The sequence below is a fragment of the Anguilla anguilla genome, chromosome 14 (genome assembly GCF_013347855.1).
Source record: "Anguilla anguilla isolate fAngAng1 chromosome 14, fAngAng1.pri, whole genome shotgun sequence".
Lineage (NCBI taxonomy): Eukaryota > Metazoa > Chordata > Actinopteri > Anguilliformes > Anguillidae > Anguilla > Anguilla anguilla.
The window spans coordinates 13,731,134-13,757,703 of record NC_049214.1 but is presented as its reverse complement, the minus strand read 5'-3'; the positions used below and the strand labels follow the sequence as shown (position 1 = coordinate 13,757,703).

Sequence of the window (26,570 nt, the reverse complement as noted above, 5' to 3'; positions counted from 1 at the left end):
TCATTACATCCATACTGAAACAACTGCTTTAATTAATCACACTCTTTTAAAGATGCCCCATATCATGCTTTTAAACGTCCCATACATAATACATGCAACAGGCCAGTAGATACGGACTCTACTGATTAGGCTACCATTGAAGTTTTTGCTGTATATTGAAAGTCTTCATATTTTGGTTTATGTGTGTCTTAACAGCTCACCCCGTCTCTTATTGTTCCTCTGCGCGCACGTGTGTGTAAGGGTATATTTAATAACTTCAGTGTTCTGGGTACTTGCAACATTTTTTTCAGCATACGTAAGATTTACAGTTGTTAACTGACAGCTACATCCAGCTACATACTTCCGCCACGAGCCCACCTCCCCCAGCCCCTGCCCCCCTAGCCAACTATTTACATTTCATTTTATCCTACGCAACTAAAGTGTGAAAGTATCGGACACCAGGGGGGTAACTAGACTTATTTCGAGCAAGAAAAAGATTAGCCGCTGGAACAGGTAACCTGGGTATCCTCTCTCAGGTCCGCGGCAGTATTGTTCACTTTGCCCACCAGTGACAGGAGTGTTTCCTGGATTATGGAAGCTATGCCCCAGGATAGTGAGGCTATAGAGCCCGAGCTGTCCCGTCAGAGGAGAATGTGGAAGAATTTTCAAGAGAAAGCCAAACCTTTTTTGAGCCCAAAGCTGGGCTCGGATCGCCGCGGTGCCGACGGGAAAAAGGAGACGGGAATGTGGATGTTTAAGAGGAAAAAGAAGGAGGTTTTAGACCGAGTCTTGTCTTCCTCGCAGCCTAATCTTTGCTGCTCTGCCCCCCTACCTCCACCTCTCGATAGCGACAAGCCCCTCTGCAGCAAACCGACCCCTGACTGCAGCAAAGTGCAGAGGCTGCAAAAGCTCGGAACCGCGCGTGCAGAAACAACAGTTAAGGCTGAGATGCTTGGACGTGGAAGCCCGAAACCCACACTCTCTCAGTTGGTGATGTCCCACCACAAAAGCTCGTCTCTGGGGTCGGCATGTTTCGAAAGGCTGGTGATGGATTCCGACGGCGGTGGTGGAGGAGACGAACAGTTGCGCAAGAATGCCAGCGATTCCGTGAGTTGATGCTATGCAGAAACTACTTGCGTGGGTTAAATACACGGTTACAGGTCCCATGTTTATCTTATGAGTAATTATAAATTTGACACTTGTAGGCTATATCGCAACGCATATGAAACTGGAGCCAATGTGGTTAAATTTACAACCGCTATCATTTTGACCGACTGTCCATGCAACTGTAGGGTTATCACTCACTGTTGATACGATGGTGCCCCATCGAAGTTACAGTGAATGACTGGCTGGTAAGAAACCGTTTCTTGTTTATTATTTCATTGTGATTCATGAAGTATCGTAGCGCATTCCTAAGTCCCAAACTACCTACGAGTTTCTTTTAGCCAATTATCGGCTATCTGAGTTTTACCGTTCTTATGCATTTGACCGGATCGATTTCTCTTGTGATTTCTGTAGCGCACTGTTATATTGCCTGTTTTTATAATACGAGAAGCATTGTCATACTTTTCAAATTGCATTATATAGGGGCTACTATAGCAACAAGGTGTGTCCCTAATAGGCTATTGTGTAGCACACAAGAAAAGCGAATTGACTGCAGGCTTCGCTGTAAAATCAGTTGCCCCCTTCACATTTGCAGGGGAAAGGAAGGCAAGGATGCACATTGCATCCAGGATAGCGCATGTAGATTATCATGAGGATCCGCAACACAGACAACAGTTCCCGCCCCGTTGACAAGCTGCCAAAATTTCCATAAACAATAGATTACTGCACAGAAAAGTATATTTTCATGCAACAATGATTCACAAGAAAACAAAACTGATTCAGCAACATTGTATATCAGCACAATAAGTAGATAAATAATTGAAAATAAATAAACAGAAGTAGGCTACTGCACACTTCCAGCTTCATAATTGTCTCACACTGGAAAATCAGTGATCATTTGGTACTATGCTGAGAAAGAGAGTGTTGAACTGTGACAAAATACAGCGCCATCACAGGCGGGTTTTTATGTCGGTGTGCATGTCAGCTTTGTTGTATGGTCTTAATTTGTTCACAAATATGTGCAGTGATGGGAAAAGGCAACTCATTCAAAACTGGTTTTATGGGCTACTTTGGTCTGTACCTCCAGTTTTTTATTTGAAGAGCTGAAACGTCCACTCTATTTAAACAGGGGCGACATAGCTCAGGAGGTAAGACCGATTGTCTGGCAGTCGGAGGGTTGCCGGTTCAAACCCCGCCCTGGGCATGTCGAAGTGTCCTTGAGCAAGACACCTAACCCCTAACTGCTCTGGCAAATGAGAGGCATCAATTGTAAAGTGCTTTGGATAAAAGCGCTATATAAATGCAGTCCATTTAAAGTTAAATGGCATTGTTCATAATAGATATTTAAACAATAAAAGCTTGTATTGTAACAATACAGGGGGTGTCACAATACAATACAGTTGTAGCTGGAACAAAAATCAGCAAACAGTGGTCTCCCATGAGTTTGAAAACCCCCTGCTGTAGAAGGTACAGGTGCAGTCCTTTGGATGAGACATTAAAAACCAAGTCAATAAAACTTTGTTTGTATTGTAAATCTTACGTATTGCAAATCTTATGTATGCTGAAACAAATGTTACAAGGACCCAGTACATTTTGAAAGGATTGGCGTGTTAACTGGTGTCCTGGTAAAATTCCTACACAATTTCCTATTTGGCTACATAATCTCTCACTTGCATCTGACTGGCTATACATTCCCCTGCATCCCACTTTGAATCCCCTGGTCATCTCTGCAAAAGGGAATTGGGTGTTCAGTTTCCCAACCTGTTAAACATAGAAAAAAAACCTGTACTGCCTGAATCTATAATCATATTATACTCTTTTCAGGGCACTGGACAGAGTGAGATAGACATTCAAGTTTAAGGCCACTTGGTACTCTAACCTAGCTGCTGTAGCTAAAAAGAATTCATGGACATTGCAGGTATAGTACAACCATATTGCTTAGGCTAAGAGTTAAATGCTATTTTGCATGTAATTCGATGTATCATATTTATGACAAAAGGCCTAAACAATTCTTAATCCAGTGAGCAGGTAAATCCTCATTTTAAGGCATTACTACCAAACGATATTCTGAGAAATTAGGTAGAAGGCAGTCAGTCTCAAACGTCAGTGTCACAGCTGATAAATGTACAGGTTAGAAGGTCATCAGAGAGGCTCTGTATTTTGTGAATGGACCACACGAGGAAGCTGTATATTATCACCAGCGTGAAGTCTGTGCTCTCTCTGCGGTGAGTTATTGAGTGCTTGTGTCTGGGTCTTCTGTGAGACCTCCCTGCCTCCGTTCCTCTGATCTCCCCCCTGTGCGGGGCGTGTGAAATATTTATCTCGCGGTTGCAGACGGCGGCCCCCGATGTGCCGCTCTCTCTCCCGGCGTCCCCCGCCCTCATCGCACTGCAGCGGCGCTCGCCCTGTCAGGAGCGTTCGCCGCAGCCCAGGGTGCCGTTGTCGGAGGCTGCAGTGGGCTTGGAAGAGACGGAGAAGCAGCTGAGATGCCGCGGGCCTCGTTTCAGAGTGCTGTGTGTGCGCAGGGTACTACGCGTGTGCAAGCGCGCTGTGCGCGTGCTAGAGTGCTTTACACTGCCTGCCAGTGTGTGGTACATTATGAATGCCAGTGCGCTTTGCTTGACTTCTGCACCTATTCTGTGTGTTTGCAGTGCTGTGCGTGTGCTGCAGCTCCGTACACGTATCGCGGTCCTGTGCGTTTGCAGTGCTGTGCGAGGGCTGCGATTCCGTGCGTGTTATACATGTCTGTGGTTGTGATAGCATGCTATGTCTGATGTGATAGCAAGGAAATGAATGTGGTTGAGCCTTGGAACACAGTGATATGTGGGTCCTCACAAACAATGCCAGGGTGGTGCTCGTAAGTGCTTGCTGCTCTGACTGAGCCATTTCCTCTGTGGACTCTGTGTAATTAAGAGCTTGTCATGCATACATTCAGGTTCAAAGGGTTCATCTGTTGATCGCAATGCATTTACAGACATAACCGTGTGCTGGAAGTGGTCAAAATCTCCTGTTTTTCGACAAGACGTTTTAGGAAGGCTTTGATGGATAATTATTTTACCATTGGCAGGCTTTCTCATTTGATTAAAGGCCTCTGCATGTTCCTGTGCAGTCACATTCTGTCATCTCTGCCCACTGCTGCATGATGGGATATCCTCCGCATGTTGGTACTTTTTACCCAGGAGGCTTAGCCAGTGCTGGGGCTCCCCTTGCATCTCACCTGCTTGTTGATTCCCTGCCATTTAATCGGTCTTTTCCATTTGGTAAAGCCTTGTGATGAGAGAGTTTTCATTGTCAGGTCTGTGGTGAACTCCTACTGTCCTTTAAGATCTTTGCAGGATTTGTTAGTATGAAGGTGTGGTCAGTGTTGCATGAGCTCAATGGCACACTGTACCAGGTTAATCATGCCAGAACCACACTGCCGTATTACAACACTAATTTAACCTCTGCATTGACCGCATTAACACACTGACTGTACTGTACACTGTATTGACCGTACCAGTGCACTGACGGTACGAACACACTGACCAACCCACCACAATGACCATACTAACATACTGACCATACTTCTATAATGACCGCACATACGCAATGGCCATTTATATCACTTATGCTGCATTGACCGCATCAAAGCACTGCTTTCATCCTTACTTTCCAAATGAGCTGGTTTTCCAGCTACAATCTTTGGAGAATGCTGTGTGAAGTCAAATGCCCACGACCTGTTCAAAGCTGCTCTCCTCCTGAGAATGGCACTGTTTCAGATGGGGACTTCATTATTATGGGAGGGTGTTTTGGAAAAAAGAATATGCTTTTTTCATTTTTGCCTTAGAAATTCCCATGTAATATTTGACAGAAACATTCTGACAAGAAAAGTCCTAGGATACAGTACTGTGTACAGTTCTCATTTTGTCATATTAAGATGTCAGAAATGATTGTATGATTGCTGCAGTGTTCTGGCCTCTATGGGGCCCTGCGTATCCTATTTCATATATGCTGGTGGAATATATACCAGTAAGGAATGCTGTGTAAATCTGAAAGGAAGGGCTTTGTTCCGACTGACCATGGACCGTGCGGCCGCTCACATTCCCAGAGACTGCGCGGAACGCTCTACCTGTCCCTGCACGCGACTGGGCGAGCTTTGGGACCGTGCAGAGCACCAGAGGTCTGGGATGGAGCCAGGAACGCCCACAGCGAATCACAAAGGGTGCGTCAGCCCGGGTGTAGGGTTTCAAAACAGAGTGTGCTTTCCCTGTTCCAGGACAAAAGTCTAGCAGACAGACAGCCCTCAGGGCTGGCCTATCAGAGCTGGCTCCACCTCCAGAGGGGGCCATGGGCCCGGGGCTGGAGACCCGTCTGGAGCAACTGTAATACCTCAACCACTGGAGCCCTGAGCTTCCACAGGAGGGGGTGAAAACTGAAGCGGTACAGGCAGTGCTTCCCACAGGAATTTGGGAAACTGTGGTGGGGGGAACCTGAACCGTCTAGGGGGCTCTGGGAAAGATTTTTGTAACTTTTAACCCTGCGTTCACACAGGTTTTTTTTAAAAGATAAATGATGACATTATCACAGTGTACCAATGACATATATTTTCCATATTACCTATACATTTGGTGTGAAGGTGACTGATTTTGGTAAAAGAACCAAAATATTCGCCATATAGTCTGCTGCCTATCCTTACATTTTTAAGCTGCTCCACCATTGCATGAGTGAAGCTGGGCAGAACAATTATTCATGAAATGGTATTATATCAGTTAGGAAAATAGGAAGCCAAACACTTGAATTGGCTGATGGGTGATGCCTGTGAAAAGACCGTGAGCAACTTTTCTTGGGCAACTTTTGTTGCTCAGTTGCCCAGTTGCTTGGGTCGCTGGCCGTTGCTCAGCTTCATAGATAATGAATGGAATTCTGGTGACTGGTCGACTGATATTTCGAATTGGTATTTCGAACTGGGGAGAACCAGCAAAATTGTGACAGTTTTACTGAATTACTGTGATCAAAAGCTGTAAAATTTCACTACGAAGAGACAACTCAAACAGTGTTGTCTCCTCAAAATGTGTTCTGGACTGATGGCTTGGGGAAGTTGAGAAGCAGGACGGTGTTCTAAAGAGGCTACAGTCCGTGCCAAAGGCCCGCTCTCCTTTCACGCACGTGTACAGCAAGGAGAGGGCCGGGGGGCGGACTGGCTGTGGGTGAGAGGTGCTTTGCTGAAGCAACTGTGTAAAAAGCATGTAGCAATCTTTTATGTTTATCATGTTCGAGGTTGTGAGTTTTTGGCATCGTTAGGCATGGTCCCGTTGTGTGAGTGTCGTCCTCAGTGCCTGAGATTTAAGAGATTTGAGATTATGATTAAAACATGTATGATCGTTAAAGATATTTGCGTAAATGTGCCCATGCCGCAGTTGTCGAAAGTCTGGCCGCTGTCCATCAGGCCATTGTCACTTTGTGTGATGCAAATGAAAACTGTGATGGATGTGCGTTACGTCAGTGATGCAGAGAGAGGAGTCGGGATTGACACGGGCCAGCTCAGACCTTGCATTAGCTGCACACTGCAGTTTGCTGCAGGATACAGCATTTCCTCACGTTGAGCTGCTATTAAAAGGCATTAGAACAGCGGAGAAGCATGAAGATTTTATCCTGAACGCGGACGGAGGTGAGTCTTTCGGAAGTGTTCCGTCTAATCTGATCCAAGCGGAGCTGTTTGCAAGCCTTCGCCGATGGCTTTTCCTGTTTTGCATTAACAGAAAATCAGTTCACATGGCTGGCTAGCAAGTTTTCAGTTCACTGGTAATGAACATAATGACAGAACATAATGTCACTTTCAATGCTCATTCTCTTTCACACCATTGTAATTTATGCTCTTAAATAATCAATTTTAGCTCATAAAAAATTTACCATGGCAAGCGCTTTTATTTTTCAAAAATGGAAGTTGCAACTGCCAGATTTTCTGAAAACGTTACTAATTACTGAATTCCACATGGTTCTCTGAGTGAATTGTGTGCTGTTAGAGAATGTTCTTTGTGTCCTTCTCTTAAACGAGGAAGAACAACCAACTGTCACAAATTAATGGGGCGCATTGCTCACGGGACATGGACTCAGGTTCTGCTATGTGAACTGAAGGACGCATAGCTGTCTTCATTATCTAAATGATGTAAATACCGCCAGTTGTTTGTGCGGTCTCAGTTGAGCGCTGTAGGGAAAGGACCAGGCTTTGCCTTTGAAATAAAGGAGAACGAAGCGTATCTGAACGCTGCTCTTAAGACCAGACAAAAAGACAAGGACTCAGAGTAGGAGCACTGATCTGGGATCAGTTTTGCCTCTTGGCTCATAATGTTTCATTTTAGATATTTAGGTGATGCTCTTATCCAACTTACACAGCTTGCATTATTTTACATTCAGTTCATTAACATAGCTGGATGTTTACTGATGCAATTCAGGGTATGTATCTCGCTCAAAAACGCAATGCAGCCTGCAACCTCAGAGTTACAGTTAAAGTGTAAAGTTTCCCAACTATTATACTGCACTGCTGCTCTCCATCAGGCTTACGCTGTGGACAAGGGAATCCTTATAGTGAGCTATGCCTCCTACTGTGAGATGCTTTATGGTTCCTGGCCTCATTAAAATATGTAAATATAAGGTATGTTTTTCAAACCTTGAATGTGGTGTTCTGCATATCTTTCAGTTTGTAATTGTGTGCTGTTTGTATATGCAGCCGCAGCCATTTAATTGTCCGTGCGTGAGACTGCTTACTTTCCCCAAGAACTTCAAATTCATCGCTCAGAACATGTTGTTCCAAACAATTCACAAAGCCCTGTAAAAATTGGAATTTCTTTGCAGTTCAAACTTTATAGTCTGCTCTGAATAGAATGAAGCACATTCTCAGTTGAAAACAGGAAATGAAGTAGGCCTTTGCTGCTTTAGTCGAGAGTTGATTTCACACAGGAACATCTGGCACTGTTTTATGGTTTCAGGGTCTCTAAAGGGAGCCACTGGTACTCATAAAACTCTGTTCGGTGATAGTGAGATGTGCTGCTGTTTTAGCCTGTCACTGGTCTGGCCATCAGATAGGTCTCTTAGCTACGTGAGAGCGGTAGCCATCTTAAAGTAGTGGGTCAAATATTGTCGGTGTCATGCAAAAACATTGCCCATTTGTCTATTGTTTTATTTGCGTTTTTTTTTTTTAAACACAGATTGAACGTTCTTTTCGAGCTTTCTATGTACTGTATGTCTTATAAATCAACAAGTCATAAGGTTTGTTCAAAACCCCATAGTTGTCTACGGTGGCGAATGGAAAATACTCTCACGGTATACCATCGGCCCTCAACCTGTTTTTAACCAACTTCCCTTTTTGTTTTTATATGAAGATCCAGTTATCATCGGACTGTGTAATAAACATATTTAATTTACCATTTAAGCTCTGCGTAGAAACCAAAATCAGAGCCTGCAAACTTTTGTCATAGGGCATTGATTGTAAAACCTTTCAACATGTAGCAGTTTAGGCATAAGGCCAAATTAGAGGTTGCTAGAAAATACAAAATAAGAATACTGAAAGGACTGATGGTTGCATTGTGATTTTCGATCCGTTTTTTGCCCTGTGCTACAGGAATAACAGGGCCCAGAGGAAAAAATATTTTGCTCAGGATATCCTTTTCTTTAACTCTGAAGAAAGTATTAAGATCTCAATTGTACATCTTTTTGAGATCATTTCAATCTGAATTGTTGCTCCTAAAACCCCCTTAGGAGAAAAAATGAGATAATGAGAGGATGAATTTGAGACTTCAGTAAGACGAATGGATATTAAATTGAGATGCGGTTGTTTCTCATGAGGTCACTATGAGAAAACTGAGCTCTTTCTCTGATCTCATGGTCCCATGTTCAGGAGACTTAAATTAGACTTATTTAAGATCATTTAGAGCTCTCTTCTTTTGATCAGAGTAAGACATAAATGAGATTATATGTGGTTGTTTCTCCTGAGTTGAATTTGAGAAGTAGGAGAAAAAGCCTTTGGTCTCACCTTAGTGTTAAAAATAGCTCATTTGTGTCTAGGAGAAATGAAAGAATCAACTATGAGATCTCTTCTTGGATTTTACTTTCCTGTGGGGGGGCTTGCATGCAAATCAGTGGATAAGCTACTTCACCGCTGAGCTCAATAAATAGGTGCGCAGGGAAATGCAGTGTTGCAGCTAAGGAAGAAGGATATGATTGGCTGAATAAACAAGCCTGGTGCAGTGTCCTCAAGCTCGCTCGTATCTCTGCTTCTCTGTGATTGGCTCACGGTAAATGAGCAGAGCGCAAGCCTCTCGCAGAGGACCTGGCTCATTCAAACGCGACATCATCGAGAGACTTCCTCCACTTCCCTTTCCCCATAGTGTTCTGAAGTGAAGAGAAGTGGTTGCTCAGTAGCTCTGTTAATGAGGAAGTGGAAGTTCATTATGCCACATTATGCCAAATGCAAGTTATCTTGCTTGAACATCTCTCATTTCCCACGGCAAATCCGTCGACGTCCATTTGTCTTTTTTAATCTGTGCGTCGCCATGGAAATGCAGATTTTAGATAAGAAGATGACTGATGATGTTTTGCTGCTTTATAGGGCTAGATCTGAATTCATTATTTCATATTACGAGTGTAAAGAAGTAGGCTACACATTTGAAACTAGTTTGCTACTGAACTAGCCCGTTTTCCTCAGTGATAATAAACAAACCTTTAAAAACTCAACTGAAAGAATATTTAGAATTGATTTAGATTTTAGATTTAGATTTAGATTTTTAAATTCATATAACCTACAAAAAGGGAGACCAGTTAACCATACCACCAACCAGTTAAAATTTTAATAGTATATTTACTCAGTCTGTCTGTAATTTCTAACAACACTTGAACAATAGCAATAATATCTAAATGAAAAAAAAAAAAAAAATCATGGAGACTCTCATTTTAAATGCGTTTCCATTGTAGTTATTTGTGGTGGGATTGATTACATCCACATTTTACATTTAGCACATTCTTATCCAGAGCGGCCAAGAAAATATTGCACACAGTACAGCCAGATAAGCCCAGTATAGATACAGAAATTGATGTAACAGTCAAAACAAGGCATCGTGTTATATTGCTCATTGTATAAACTAACACTGTAATAAACATATTCTCTTGCATGAATCCTATTCTGAGGGGGAAAAGACAAGTCATTGGTAAAAATGCTTCAACGTGGTTAAGTAAAACCATGTGTTGAAATTTTAGCTGAAGCTTATAAAATGTTAACATTTAGTATATTGGCATGGCTTGCAATCGGCAGATTGCCAATGGATCTGCCAGCTTTTGCATGTACACTCCGTATGCATTTCTGACATCACTTGGTAACTGACTCTGGTTCAGAGCGTCTGTCGAATGATGTGAATGTTGTGTGAATGTGTTTAAGCGCAGAAATCGCATTCAGCTTCGGGCCCATGCGTTTTGTTAGCGCTGCTGAGTGGAGCGGTAAGGCTGCTCGTGATGTCATTTGACAGTGCGACAGGTGCTCTGTTCGGTCCTGGCCTCAGTTCAGTCTGCGCTCCTCTTGTCCGTCGCAAGCGTGTCCGAAGAGCGGCAGCTTTGGAGATGAGCTGCAGGACAGCCTGACTGAAGGGAAGTGCACGATAAAGCCGTTCGTAAATATCCCCCCTGCGTCTGAGAGACTGAGTCCTCACTTTCATGGGTGAACAAAACAATGTTGCTGCTGGAAATGGCTTTTCCGTCTGTTCAGGGAGATACGAGGGTCTTTTGCATAGGCAAATGTGCTTCAGTGAGTATGGAGTGACGGATGAATTCTGCTCTGAAAATATTCCGCAGGATTTTCATATTTCTCGAGTGGCCAGCCCTGCACATTGTGGGATTCATCTTAAATAGGAAAACAGGCATGGGTTTCTATTCTAGATTCAGTACCAGCCATGGCATGACACTTCCTCACAGACTAGTGCCACAGATTGTGTCTTGTGGCATGAAATCAAATCACAAGATCGGAGTGAAATCACTCCCCCTGTTGGCGGGAAGTGAGAGTATTCAAATTGCCTTGAGGAATCAAGACACTGTAATCGGTATGACTCTGGGGGTCATTTTGGCATTTGCATAGCTTACATTTTTACATACAATCCTTTTTTACTGGATTTTTTTCCTGTTGCGATTCACGTTAAATAGCTTGCCCAAAAGAACAATGGCAGCACTCCACCTGAAAGCTGAGCCTGCATTAAGAAGCACAGTTTCCTTATCATCATAACACACTGCTGCAGTTCACAAACCACACGGTCCTCGTGGATGTGTTGTGTAGTGCCTCTGTTCCAGTGGTTTTTCGAGCCGATTGTCCTGGTTGCTTATGTTGATGTGATGTGACAGAGTACTCTGGATCACAGCCTCAGCTGCCCACCCCAGCCTCTCTTACAGTTTCCAAGCTGGTGTAGATACTCCATCGCCACTGGCCAATAATCGGGAGGGGGGAAAGTGCTGCCTCAGCTGTGTTTTTGCAGAAAGCAGCCTGGTCTTCTGAAGCCCTGTCTTTTCTGGTTAGCGAGGCATTGAGGCGTGCACATTAATTTCTGCCTGCGAGCGAGGGCCTGGCTTCCTGCTTGCATAGGTGGCACACTTCCTGTGTAGCTCATAAAGCGCTAGACCGCGAGCTGCTTGCTCTGAGAGGATGCCAGTGTGTGGATGTTTCTGTGAGCCTGGCCTCTCTTCATGCCTTGGGTTTGGAGGACTCCTGCCATACCATACCTGCTGCTCGGAGACAGGTGAGTGATGGCTTGCAGCAGGAAGTGGGGGGGGGGGGGGGAGGTGGGAAGTTATCCAGAAGTAAATGTGATATGTTAATATAAACTCAACCACTCTCTCTTTGCCTCTCTGTCTCCCTCTTTCCTTCTCTGGCTCTTTCTTTCCCTCTCTATCTGTCTCTCTCTTTCCTTTTCTCTCTATCCCTCCCTATCTCCTCTTGCTGTCTCTCTGTCTTTGAGGCTTCCTGCAGCCTTTACCCATCCTGCTGTGCTCTGCTGGCGCATTTGAACATTATTTGCACCTGCTGGTCCACAGGTGTATCATTTGCTCATTGGTCAGTTCTCACAATGCCCTGGCAAAGAATCTGGCATCGTGCAGAGTCCAGCCAGGTGGCCTGGGGTCTGATCCGGGGAATGTGTCAACAAGAATAAATGGGGTTGGACCTCATGCCCTTCTCGTCCTTCCGCTTAGCCCGAGAGTGGAACCCTTTGCTTGGTGAGGGGCCTGGTTCTCCCTAAAAAGATGTGATGTAGTTGGAAACAGATGCAGCCTGACCATTGAACCAAACAGCAGGAAGCTTCTACCTTGAACGATGACTCATCTTAATAAAACCTGCTGACATTTGCATTATTCTTCAGGTTTTCTTTAGAAACTGTCTTTTTTGTGAAGTTTAAGCTTGTACTTAGGTCTCCCATTCATGCATTTTCTGCACTGGTGCAGATGTTGTGTTGAAAGCCCTGTCGTTTGAGGTGACAGTAAAGAGGAGATGCACGTTCAGCAGGGTTGCCACAAATGTGTGGCAGGACTCTGGCCTAGCATTTTTTCCAAAGAAATTAGGAGCACACATACTGTATGCATTTCAATTGGCAGATGTACTCCTAAATAATTTTCTCAGCGAGCACGTTTTCAGGAGCACATTCTAAAACGGGAGCACTGTTGAGGCCTGTGTGGGGGGTGAAATCGGGGGTCACACCTCTCTCTCTTCCCTCGGTCACCTCTGTCCGGACTCCCCGTGTGTTTCCTGCCATGTCCAGACGAACCCGGGCCTGTGAAACAGCACGTATGTTTCTCCTCGGGGGGGGGGGGGGGGGGGGCGGGGCGGAGGCATATTCCATCAAAATACTTGTGAGGTGACACTGCTCTTTTATCTTCGAGAATTATGCCTCACCTCAAAAGCACCGCTTGAAACCTACACCTCAGAGGGTTAACACCCTGGACATAAGCACGTGTAGCTTGATGTAGCATAACTTCGAGAAGAAATATTGAGTTGACAAAGCTTCTCTTGTGCTTGAGAAGCACACGATGGCTCACGGGTTTACAGTAAGGTAGCACTCTACTGGCACCCCTTGGCCTTGCGCTATAGACAGGGCCAGCCATTTGGGTGTATAGAGCATTGTTGCGGTGCTAATTGGTGTAATCCCTGTGTCAGCGAACAAGTGTTTTTTCTGTGTTTATCTCTGGGCTTTTTGAGCTTGGCTCAACATATCACTAGGTGTCGCGTTAATAAGGTTTGAATTTTAAATGTTTTGAGCTGTGACCTCAAACAAAATGGTGAAAATAATCTTTGTACACAGTGGTGAGGCCCTTTCCTGAATGCATTGGAAGAGAGCCAGGGAGTGCATGATGAATAAATGGATTGGTGGCTCTGTCTGAATGCAACAGGTGGGGTTACTCTCAGCTGGCAGCAAGAAGCTTCCTATTGGCTTAAGTGACTGAGTGGGCAGTGCCTGCTGGAATGAAGGGCTGTGTGTAAAGGAAGTGGCTGACCTCTTTGGCGCCCTCTCTGGCTCCTGCGACCCTGCGCTTGGCTTGGACATGCTGGCACTCGTTACAGGTACTTCCTCTTCGGTTGATTGATGGATTGCACACTGTGACCAGGCTTGGACCTGAGGCCTTTTGGCATAGATGTCAGGGAGAGTTCTGCAGCACCGCTGTTAGCGTCTCGGTGCCGTGACCTCTGACCTCTCGCTCCCGAAAAATAGCATTGCATGTGACACTGCACGTGTGGACATGGTATTGCTTACAGGCCAAGAGAACTGGGTCAGACAGAAATGTCCAGACCGTGCTCCGCCTCTTCCTCCTGCCTTTGTCTTCAGCGCTGGTGTGGTGCTCATGAAAGACTCCAGAGGAACACCCTGTGTGCAGCACAGACTGTGCTTCCCATGGCCTTATCGCTGTTTGTCTTTCTCTTATCTGGGGCAGACAGTGGGGGAAATTGCTGACACAGCCAGAAATTTCAGTAGGAATAAAAATATATATGGCAACTTCATTTGTCAATAGGGAATAAATATCCATTAGGGTAGCTGTGTAGCTGGAATGACGATGGAAATTTCCGCTGAACTTCCTACATCACCCGTCCCTCCACGTCCTCTCCCTCTTAAGGAGCCCGTGGGGGTGTTATATCACCGAGTTACCTAACGGCGCGCTGGCGCTGATCCTGAGGAGGGAGATTAGGCCGTCACGACTCCTCCCTGACGCAGGATCAGCTCCTGCTCCGCGCCAAGCCCTCCTCCTCCTCACAGTGAGCCGCGGGGAGAGCTGCTCCTTCCTGGCATGTCCGCAGGGCGTCCCTCTGCTCCTCCGCCTCTCCCTCGCCCCTTGCAGAGCCGGCCGAAATTACCATCGCATTATCGCTGGAGGCCCTGCCCCCCCCCCCCCCGAGACCCCGCGAGAGCTTGGGGCCTGTCCCCCTCTGACCGCTGGTAGTGGGGGGAGCTGAGAGGTGTCGGATTTTGGGGGAAAAGGGGGCTGGAACGTGTCCCCAGTGGGCAGATTTTCCTCCCCCTGGGCGACCTCTCTCCGTGTTCTCGCCATGAGCGGGAGTCTGGCGGATGAAACGCTCCTGGCCGTGCGGGGGTTACTGGCGGCGGCCTCCAGGCTGGAGGAGTCCTCGCCCTTCGCCTCCGCCTGTGGATCCTTCCTCACGGTGAGCTCGCTGCCGCTGTTTACACAGCAGGCTTCCTGAGGCTCCCCCTGGGAAAAAGGAAGCCTATCTATACTCTACGCTTGGAGGAAGTACCTCCTTTATATATGGGAAACTACTCACTATTGTACAGAGCGTTTGAAGATGCAGTTGTGTTATTTTTCCTGTTGGGTGATGGTATTACTATAGCACACACACACACACACACGCACACACACACACACAGAACTGTAGTCATTCTGCTGTACAGAGATAACATCAGTATCCCAACATACACCCAAATGTATTCATGTGTACTTCACTGTATGCAGCCACCTGTACATTTTTCTGTACATTAATATCTTTTTTATTGCACAAATATAATGCTTTGCACAGCTATTCCACAGGAAAGGTTTTTTCCAAAAGCTACTGTGGTACTACCTTCTACTATTTATTGTTACATTCTAGTACAGGTGTGGATTAGAAAGGATATTTGAGTGTATGGAACAGAGATCTGCAGGCTTGCTTGTTGAATCTGTTCTCTGTAGGGACTGTGGATGGATTCACTGAAGCGCTAAAAGGAAATTATCTTTCTAGTCAGCCATCCCCAATATTTATGACTTGTGCTGTGGAGAAACAAGATTGATAATCCTTGAAATCTGGGAGTGCATTTGGTTTTAATGACTTAAAGATCTAAAAAAAAAAAAACCAACGGTCGTGAAAAGGATTTGCCAGAATCATTTGCATAAATGCGATAGTCCATAAAATCTAACAAGTGCATTTGCATTTAACAAACACGGCTGTAAGTGATGAAGCAGAGTCAAAACCAGCACACCCTGATCTTTGTGTCACTGCAGGAGACTCTGGTGTGTACCAGGGTTAACCTTCCAGAGTCAAAGCGAAAGTGTTTTTATGGATGAGAGCAGAGCTTATTCTCTATCCTGTTCTTGAGGTTTTTTACTCCAATGAAAGTGCTATCATTGCACTTTCAGGACACAATCAAAACAGCAAGAGGATAGCTCTGGTTCTTTCACCTAGGATGCTTATGAAAGAAAACCAATCCCACCCTAAAAAAAGAGGAACTAGTACTTTTTCTTCTGACTTGTACAGTATTTTGTGATATGGCTAGACTTTTAGCATGTATTTAGCATTGAGTCAATTTAGTGCAATGCATGCAAATTATGTATTTATTTTTACCATGCGTGCAGTTGGGGAGGGGAGGAGGGTGGGGGGGGGGGTGATGTCTGGGTCAAATTTATGAGTTTGGAACACAGCTGCCTTCAAAAGCACAACACTGACACATGAAATGTACGATATGTAATTAGTCGAATGATTAGAGTTCAGCAGTTGAGCAAGATGGATAACGATCAATACCTCACAGTTTGACGGGACATTAATTCTTCAGTGATTGGTTCTGACATCAGTTGCGTGAGCCACACGCCTTGTTGCCGGGGCTCTGGTGCACTGCGGCGTGCGTGCGGAGCAGCGAGGATGCTGGGAAGGTGTTTCAGCTGGAGATACAGATTGGTCATTCTCCGTGAGCGGAACTTGGTGGCTGTTCAGGACGACATCTCTCCCCTGCTGAGTAATCTTGTTCTTGAGATAAATTCAGTGGGTTACAGTTCCATCTGCCGATAGTGTAGCTTTGAGATAGCAAGCGTCAGCATCAAGGCTCATATGATAGCGTTTTTTTGTGTTTCATCTTTGCAAGTTTAATAAGCTCAAAAAAGTTGTTTCAGGTGTTTAACCTGGTACAGAGGCTGACTGGACACCCAGACTTTTCTTATTTTTGGAACTGGAAATATCCATCTGGGAGGTATTTCTAAAAATGTCTTGTTATGTTTTGCTAATTCCATGGACTGCATATAAAAAAACTAATTTCTTAGTATTATGCTCATAATACCCACCCTCTCCTGTCATAAAAAAAAAATCCCTAGCATAGGAAAATAATCTTCATATCTTAATGGCTCTATGCCTTATATTTCCAAAAAAAGGCATTTGTAATGCTGTAATTCTAAGCTGTCCAAGTACAAGTCATTTAAAAGTCATTAAGTATAAAAATGAGAATGTGAATAGGCGGTAGTACAGTCTGTACCTTGCTACAGTATGTATGCGCCTCTTGCACGCATCACTGCAATTGTCACAGTTCACCATTTCGAGCACCTGTATTAGCAGAGCAGTGAAATCCTTGTAGTGGGATAGTAATATCTCACTGCTGGGCTGTGGAGGCGAAGGCAGCTGAGCTCGCTCTGTGTGTGTGAATGAAAGCCTTGTGATTCGCCTCTAAGCAGCGCCTTCCGACCATTACTCCCCCGGAATCAATGAAACGCCACTCGCTGCGAAACTAATTTCATCCTGAACTGCGCAGATGAATCGGGGCCAGTGGCTGCACCCAATTGCCCTGTGAAGCGATCCTCTGGCCAGCTGTGGGAACCGGAGTTGGGAGCCAGCTCCATTTTTAATTCCGTTAGCTCAGTAAATTCCTGTTCACTCGCTGAAAAAAATATCCTCGCAGGAAATTATTTAATATTTTTCAGTTTTGCGAATTGAATTTCAGTCCATTTGCCAAATGCTGGCTTTTGAGCAGCGGTGTCATTTCTGCACCTCTCTCCTCCTTCCTTCCTCTTTCTCCTTCTCTGAACACTGTATGTCCTCTGGGCTGGACTCCAGGGCAGGAAGTGCACTCAGGAGCCTGGTGTAAGTCGATTGCTCCCTTCGTGCTCAGCTGGTGCCGCGGGACACCAGGCCATCTGCCCCTGTGTTTGTGTGTGCCCGTCTTCTCTCTGCACTTTATCCTTTGACAGGATTTAGTTGGACTTGGCGTCACCCCCCCTCTCTGTCTTCCGCCATATTCCCCCTCTTCAGTCTGCTTTCAGAAATCCGAGCTGGCCAATTACTTTCCAGGCAGTTCCTGCTGGAACTCGTTCTAATGCAGGTCGCTATATTCACACAAACTGTAGTATAGGTTCTGGTGTTTTCTGACCAAAGAGCGAATACCAAAACAAGCCACGCATTCATATTTCTGTATGCACTGTATATAGAGGGTCTGAGGCCAGTTCCATTTTATGAATTTCAGATGACATTCGATTCATGGATTTAAAAATGGAACTGTAATGTGCCTTGCTTCTACACACTGGATTTCTCATCCATTTATTGTAGGCTGGTCTTCATGCCCTGGCCTCGATGACTACAGTGTTACCAATGCACTGTCATCTGTGTCCAGATGTCTGAATGCTCCTCAATTAAAATGGAGATTTTTCCCTTCTTTTGTCGAGGTTTTCCCTGAGATGGCGTGGGCAGCATATTTTTCTCCTGGCAGAGAGCACAGTCAGCCAGTTTTTTTCTTTTTTTTGTGTACAGTCAAATTCCCTCCAGGTGGTATTCAAGAGGGGGGGTCTGGTATGCGATCTGTATGAAAATAGGATGAGCCCATTGGCCAAAAGCCAAGCCGGCATAATTGGGGAAACAAATCTGCCTTGCGGGACCTTAGTCCATGACAGAGAGAAGTGAACTAGACGTGTAAATCAAGCGACAGTGTTTTGCTGCAGAATTTCTGCTGGTACACCCCTCCCTGGGGAAGTCCCAAAGCTAACCCAGTCTCTTTTAGCAGCATATGATCTTGGTAAAATGTCTGAGTCTTTCTGAGTTGCACTTGAACTCACATTTTCATTCTCACTTTCATTGACTGTGTCTGCGCTTAATGCGTTTGGCTTGTAAAATGAGCAGTTCAAAAGAATAGAAATTAAGACGATGAGAGCGGAGAGAAAAGTATGTGGTCTGGAAGATGATCGCTCAATAAAAATGGCTGTCATTAAGCCAAGGCACTTCAGAGGTACGCAGAAGCAATCCGTGCAATTGCTTGACGTTATTGTGTGCACTTACTAGAACCATGGTGCAACTTTATTGTGATGCACCCGTTCCAGACGGTGCTTGTTTTTGTGCATTGCTGTGTGGGTACCATGTCACCTGATCATCAGGACACCTGAAAACAGATTGAAGCTGGTCATCAACTCCAGCTCCTTCCCCGCTTGGAAACACGGAAACAGCCGACAGTTATTAAACTAAGACTGCGTACTCATTCTTTAGTAGCATGCCAGATACAAAAGAACAGTGCAATTGTGTAAAAATCATGTTTTTTTACTGAACACAGCTTGTTTTGTGCGAGGCTGTATGTTTTACCACCAAGCCACTCATGTCAAAATGTGGGAATGTGCTTCAGATTAAGAGTTTTCTTAATGATGGCCTGTATTCCTGCCAGCAGAACATTCTGTTCTCTGCAGTTCTGGAATCCCACTGCCAACTTTTGCTGTGCTGTGACTCCCCCTACTCTATTCTTTCTGATTGACAGCCTGGCTCCTCCTTCTCCCTCACACTGCTCTGAATGATGGCAGCCCCCAGGACACCTTTAGTAGTTGTGCACGTACCCAGGCCTCCCCTGTCTCCTCAGTCCAGGTCTGGCTTGTTTTATCTAAAACACGGTAATAGAATTGCAGACTCAATGACGATGCCTTGCTGTTAAATTTTTGACTCTGTGATTCCCCTACTGTACAGATGGCTCGATGGAGCAGTCTCTGTGGATGTGTAAAATAGCAAGACCAGCATTAGCAGGGACTGTTAGCCAGGCAGCAAAATTTGCCAGTGCTCAGCTTTGCGGTAAAATACTGGTGATTTCAGTCTGTCTAATATCTGCTGTTTATTATCCCTGTGTGTGTGTGTGTGTGTGTGTGTGAGTGTGCGTGCCTGTGTGCACTATGGTTACAATGTAAAATGTCGATTACAGTGTTCTTGCCCTTCCAGAACATTCTGGTTTCAACATTCCGAAGCCCTGGCCAATGAGGAGTCAGGACATCTGAATTATCTCTGGACAGAATTTGGGCTCCATTGTCTCAGGAGTGTTTATTTTGGGAAAGGCACGGCTGGGGTGGCATCCGACTGGGGGACCCTGTAACGCTACGTTCCCCACTGCAGTGGAATTGCTCTTCCTTCACAAACAGCGGCAAAGCATTTCCAAACAATGGCTGTTTAAAAGCCATTTTTACTGTTTACTGTGGTCTTTACATAACCTGACTGACCCGTGCTCAGTTTAGCCTGTTTTTTTTTTGTTTTTTTTGTTTAACCTTCATGTGAAGAGTGCTGTGAGAATTAAAACCGAATTGAACTGGATTAAAGTCCAGTGATTTTCTTGCCCTGTGCATACAAGTTCCAGTCATGTGTGTTGGAATGAACCTCAATGCCTGGAGCAGAATAAGATCAGATCTCTTCTCTGCCTCAGAAACTGCGGTCTGAAATGGAGCCTTTGTCTATGCAAGCACAAAGACAGAGAAGAGGCAGTCCGCGGTGGTCTGCTGAACGCTTTTATTTGGGTATCAGCATCTCTGCTGGGCAGGCTCCGATTGGATTTACCCCTCCCATGATGCAAATGTGAACACTGCCCACAGGTTCTTATGACCACCGTCTCTGCAGGTTGGATAGTTTGGGTGGGATTCTATGAAAACCATAGAATCCCACCCATATATATTTCACTGTATTGTAAATATGTTGATTTAGGTGGAAAATGTAATAATGGCAGTGCAGGACATTTTTATAATAGTTTTGATGGACTTCTCACCCCCAAGTCAGCGCAAGCTTGAGCCTGGCTCAACCAGTTCAGTCAGCTGGGTACATTTGTTATCTTACATCTTTTTCCCTTTTTACCAAACTATTCCTCAATGACAAATTTTTGACCGTCACATATTGCAGAAAAGGCACAAATGGAGAAACTATTGTTTTTAGAGGAAGGAGTTTCCATGGAGACCACAGACAGCTCCCTCTGCTGCCATCTCGGGCTGGGAGCGGAGGTCTTGATCTCAGGCATTTTGTTTCTGTGACCTCTGGCCTTTGAAAAGCAAAAGGAACCGCCAGGTCAGCGCATTGTTTCAGTGTGGTCTCGGTGTCTGCCGTGCGGTCCTGACGACCGTAGCTGTGTTGACCCTGTCCTTCCCACTCTCCCGCTGCTTTGAGACAAGCAGTCTGTGCAGTTGCTCTCCCGTGAGCACTTGGGATTAATGTCTGCTCCTTCCTGCTCAAGGACTCACTTTAGCCATGGAGGAGGGCCTCCTGCTCATTACTGTGTGTGTACTGTACAGACTGAATGCTTGGTGTTTATACTGGTGGTGTAGGACACTGGAAGCTGTGTGGACTGAACAGCTGTAGAGATAGAAGGGGAGGAGGTTAGATAATGCTGATTAAATACCATCCACATAGTTAAATATATATATATATATATGTGTGTGTGTGTGCAGTGCCAAGAAAAAGTCTTTTTCCCCTTCCTCGTTTCCTCCATTATTGTGTATTTGTCACACTGAATGTTTTCAGATCTTTTGACAAAATGTAATATTAGAAAAAGAGAACTTAAGTAAACACAAAACATTTTTTAAATGATTATTTGATTTATTTTAACGACAATTTATCAAACACCCACCCACTATGTCTTTCCTGCTTTGATGTGAAAGGTGGTGGGGACGGAGCAATGATGACACTTTAATACCGTAGGTTATTTTAGACACACAATCACCAGATGTGCCGTGCCATATGAATAATTGGACACTTTAATGCTGCCATTTTTTTTTTGCATGTCTAACACGACGCATATTTTGATATATCTCAGCACACAGCGCCTGCAGCTGTGTATTCTAATGTAGTTCTGGTTCTGGCGTGCAGTCGTCATGCTTAAAGTGCTGCAGTGAAAGTGATTGTGTGTGAGGCTGCGGGCGGTTATGGATTCTAACGGACTGCTCCTGTGATTAATGGAGCTGAGCAATCCGCAAAATTAGAGACCGAGACTCCTCCAGCTCTCCTCTGTTCTTTCTCATGAGAGACTGAGACTCCTCCAGCTCTCCTCTGTTACTGAGACTCCTCCAGCTCTCTGTTCTTTCTCATGAGAGACTGAGACTCCTCCAGCTCTCCTCTGTTCTTTCTCATGAGAGACCGAGACTCCTCCAGCTCTCTGTTCTTTCTCATGAGAGACTGAGACTCCTCCAGCTCTCCTCTGTTCTTTCTCACGAGAGACTGAGACTCCTCCAGCTCTCCTCTGTTCTTTCTCACGAGAGACTGAGACTCCTCCAGCTCTCCTCTGTTCTTTCTCATGAGAGACTGAGACTCCTCCAGCTCTCCTCTGTTCTTTCTCATGAGAGACTGAGACTCCTCCAGCTCTCCTCTGTTCTTTCTCATGAGAGACTGAGACTCCTCCAGCTCTCCTCTGTTCTTTCTCATGAGAGACCGAGACTCCTCCAGCTCTCCTCTGTTCTTTCTCATGAGAGACTGAGACTCCTCCAGCTCTCCTCTGTTACTGAGACTCCTCCAGCTCTCCTCTGTTCTTTCTCATGAGAGACTGAGACTCCTCCAGCTCTCCTCTGTTCTTTCTCATGAGAGACCGAGACTCCTCCAGCTCTCCTCTGTTCTTTCTCATGAGAGACTGAGACTCCTCCAGCTCTCCTCTGTTCTTTCTCATGAGAGACTGAGACTCCTCCAGCTCTCCTCTGTTACTGAGACTCCTCCAGCTCTCCTCTGTTCTTTCTCATGAGAGACTGAGACTCCTCCAGCTCTCCTCTGTTACTGAGACTCCTCCAGCTCTCCTCTGTTCTTTCTCATGAGAGACCGAGACTCCTCCAGCTCTCCTCTGTTCTTTCTCCTCCGTGAAAGACAGTGGGACTTTAAATATTGAACTTTAAATTAACTTTCAATCTGTTAAGATGGGTTTTAAACTTAGATATGAAACTGAGACACAGCTGGCATATTTAGCTCATTCATGCTATGCAGTAATTAATTTTTTTCTGTCATTTAAAAATTAATATTGTGATGGGTAATATCATGGTGGCTGAGGGCATAAATTCAAGTCTGTAATGCTAATGAGCTCTACTGGGCTTTTAGCTTGCTGTAAGTGCTGTGGGTGGGTTGAATTGGTCGCCTGTATTCGACACTCCAGTTGGGGGAACACTTCATGTAGCAGCTTGGGGAGGGGGAAGAAAGATGTAGGCGCACCATTGCGACTGCGCACAGACTGACATACAGCTGGATAGGTTGATAGGCCAGCGTTTGGAGGGGCTGATATGTTACACATTCGCAAGTCCTAGTTTGTTTCAGTGGCCTTACCCTGCAGTGGTCGAAATTGGAAGAGGCTCTCCAAAAAACAAATGAGGATAATCCACCCTCTTGGCTATAAGACCAGTGCTGTGAGCCTCACTGGTCTGGTTGTGTCAGGTGTGGGCATGATGTGGAGAGGCTGAGAGGCTCCCACAGACCGCTGGTCTCAGTGAAGGCATCGCAGAGCCCACTCACACCCCTGTCTGATAAGCTGATGGAGGGGAGAGGGGAGGGTAGGTGGCCTTCATCCAATCAGAAAGAGGGCCCGCGAGGCTTAACCTCCCCCGACGTACGCGTCTCGGCCTGTAATTTCGGGACTGGTGATTGAGCGGTGCGTGTTGTCGAGGAAACCGCGCAGCGTTTCACAGGCAGGCAGGCAGGCAGGCGGTGTGAAGTCATATGAGAGAGCCGATGTGGGCGGGAGTTTGCGATTGGCCTGTTGAAGGTGAACTCACAGACACTTTAACGCAGAGCGCTGTGCGGTGTCCTCACATCCACTTACTGTGGAGCGTAGCGTAGCATTGCCCGAGTTGGCCTCTACGCCTCGTCTGTGTGACGTTGGACCGTTTCGGGGGATGGGGGGGGGGGGGGGGGGGGGGGGGCGGGGTGGAGGGCAGTCTGCAGAGGAGAGCTCATTGCCTGAGGCAGAGCCACACCTTCACACTCAGACAGCACAGCTGGATCCACCCTTTTTGCACTGCCTCTGAATGGGTCTGGGGACCGGAATGGTGGAACAGGAAGTGATTTTGTGGACGGTTTTAAATGAGGGGTGAAGCAAGACTCACATTGAGCCATGTTCCTCTCTTAGTCAATCTAAGCCACTCTGAGCTGCACTCTTTCTGACTCTGAGCCCATGAACTACGACAGCCTAAATGAGACAGACAACTTTTTCTGATCAGTGATGCAGCGTGTGTGTGTGTGTGTGTAGTTGTAGGTGTGTGTGTGTGTAGGTGTAGGTGTATGTAGTTGGCATGTGTAGGTGTGTGCGCGTATGTGGGGTGTGTGTGTGTAGTTGTAGGTGTGTGTGTGTGTAGGTGTAGGTGTGTATGTAGGTGGCGCGTGTAGGTGTGTGCGCGTATGTGGGGTGTGTGTGTGTAGTTGTAGGTGTGTGTGTGTAGGTGTAGGTGTGTATGTAGGTGGCGCGTGTAGGTGTGTGCGCGTGTGCGTGCGTGTGCGAGGTGTGCTTACATGCGCGTTTGTGTGTGCTTGTGCGTGTTTCAGCACTGCCAGGCTTCTCGCCCAATAGTACAGTCAGCAGCATCAGCAGCGGCAGCTGCAGTCTTCCACAGCTCGCTTTGTGGATATCAGCTGTTCCTCCACCCTCAGCAGGACCCAGTCTGTCTGTACGTGTCTGCATATCTCTGTGCGTATCTCTCTGCATCACTCTCTACAACCGCTGCTTCCAGGGACTAGCCTGACGCCGTCCTCTCTGCTAACACATTCCCATTGCGCCATCGAGTGAGCAATTACTGTCGCAGGCAAATTGTTGATGATACTTGGTCCTCAAGTGTAGACTGGCTGATTGGGTGAGTTCTGTGTTTCTGCGATGGTTCCATTTTGTGTAGCATCTTCATTCCTTGTGCTTGGCGAAAGAGTTCCAGATCATCAGCGGTTCATAGCAATAGGTTCCTCTACATTACATAAACTTTTTTGTACATTAGGTCATACTTTAATATTAATGCACATCTTGCAGGTTTGTGGTGAAAAAGTAGAGAGGCAGAATTTTTCTTGTGAAATGATGCTGGCTCAGCTGACGTCTGAAGTGTCCAGAAAAATGTGTAAAAATCTGAAGTGATTGACAGGCAAGCAGTCATGCATGAGCGCTGACGTTGAGCACCTATAGTGACATAATAAGAAAGACTAGTGCAATGCATGGGCTTCATTCAGCTCTTTAACCATGAAATACTGAAAGACAACATAAACCTGTCATGTTTACTTATGCAGCATTGGTGTGTGTGTGTGTATGTATGCTTGTGCGCACATGTGTGTGTGTGTGTACGTGCATGTATGTTTATATTTGTGTGTTAGTATGTGTTTGTGTGTAGGAATAAGTGCAGTTGTGGGCTACAGATGGATGGCTGGCTGTTGAGATATTGATAAATGTTTATATCTTGGGATGAGCAGGCTGGCTAATTTACTTAGTCTGACAGACATCATTTTTACAGCATGTAAAGAGGTGGAAAGAGACTGAGGTACAGACTATGGCAGAGAGTATAGCTGTGCTGCAATTTCCTAAGTGCACAGCTCAACTGCCAGGAAGCACAGTGGCCACCTACCACACACCAGAATCTGAATGTCATAATTTCCCTTCCATAAGACATTGCATGTCTGTTATGAAAATGTGGAATTGGAAACTGTAGCCTGTTCTGTGAAACAGAAAGCAGTCAGTAGGAGTTGTTGTGATTTTGGAAGGGTTTATGTTCGCCTGGTGGTCATTTTGAGGTGTTTCCTCAGACTGTAGTGTTTCTACTTCAACAAATAACTGCTTCCTTTTCCAGTGTTATTGCAGTTTAGTTAAATTAAACTTGAACTGAAGATTATCCGTTCTTTTTAGCTGAGTGATTGGGGAAGTATTTTTCTTTTTTGGAAAGACGCTGGTCAGTGATCTTGTCAGAAAAGCTCTCTCTCTTTAGAGAGAGAGAGATTAACACAGACAGCAGTGTTTGTTTCCTGAGTGTTTGTTTTATCTCAAGTGCTTATTTTGCTCGTGCCCTTGTATCAGGTGGTGACGAATCCAAAGAACAAATGAAATGATAATTTTTTCCTTTCAAATGCAGGTTCTCATTTACTGGTGGGTTTATTTTTTAAGAATATAGGCTATGTGCTGTTCAATCCTCAACTGTCCCCACACCACATTACTTAAAACATCTTTTGTGTTCCCTCCAGAATAAGTTATTGGTCAGTGACTGGCTCTCTTAATAAGTATGGATTCTGGCCTGGCCTCTTTATGGCCACCCATCAAATAGCCATCGACAGCTATTGGATTCACCAAAGAAGTGCGATTATGCATGAGAAATCATTATGGCAACATATTTGCATAAGAGCTTGAGTGGTGGAGATGGGGCACACCATGAAAGAGCTTTAGAACCCTCCCCCTCCCCTCTGTTCCCCTGTTGGGGGCTGGAGAGGTGGACATGGGGGAGGAGGACGAGTGAAAAACACTGATGTTAGCACGAGGGAGAGGTGCACTGTGGAATTTTAATCATCATCAAATGTTGTGTGTGGGATTTTTGGTGTTGTTGAAAAAAACACAGAGTTGAATTGTGTGGGATTGTTTATAGATGAATAAAAATGATGAAGTGTGCTAGTGTGTGGGATTTTTGTTGTATTTGCAGCAAAAAGCAGTTTAGCCAGGTCACGATCATTACAAAGGGAACTTTTTGGTAAGCGTACATTGTCAGTTCACTGTCAGTATTTGCTCTCCATTTTGAAATCAGCCATCATGCCTCTGGAGCCACTGCTGTGCCTGCTGTACTCCAGTCCCACACCAGACCGCCAGGCAGGAAGAGCATCTCACACTGGCATTAGCTGATAACCTGTGGGTGCCTGGAGGGCAACTGGGGGGAATTACCGCAACAATAACCTGAGGCTGAGTCAAACCAGTCTCAACCACAGATGTTTACCTCTAGAGCGTCTGATGAGAGAAGTTACAGTCTGTGATGTTGGGTTAATTTTACTTACATCAGTGTCAACCTGGTCAGGCTTATATTACCACAAGGTTATGAGCAACCTGTTC

The 26,570-nt window shown here is 45.5% G+C and overlaps 1 protein-coding gene across 9 annotated transcripts in view; it reads left to right on the top strand.

Annotated features, from left to right (window-relative positions):
• Window positions 1-457: 457 nt before the first annotated feature.
• mctp1b (multiple C2 domains, transmembrane 1b) overlaps window positions 458-26,570 on the top strand; it is a 106,997-nt gene continuing 80,884 nt past the window's right edge. For 2 of the 9 annotated variants that reach the window (XM_035390489.1, XM_035390490.1), the window contains exon 1: window positions 458-1,086. In XM_035390489.1, coding sequence (XP_035246380.1) covers window positions 571-1,086 — 516 coding nt within the window. In that variant the 5' untranslated portion in view covers window positions 458-570. Of the gene's footprint in view, window positions 1,087-6,710; window positions 6,731-14,542; window positions 14,738-24,074; window positions 24,361-26,570 lie in introns of those variants that run through there. The other 7 variants (XM_035390492.1, XM_035390488.1, XM_035390494.1 and 4 more) reach the window with 5 other exon arrangements.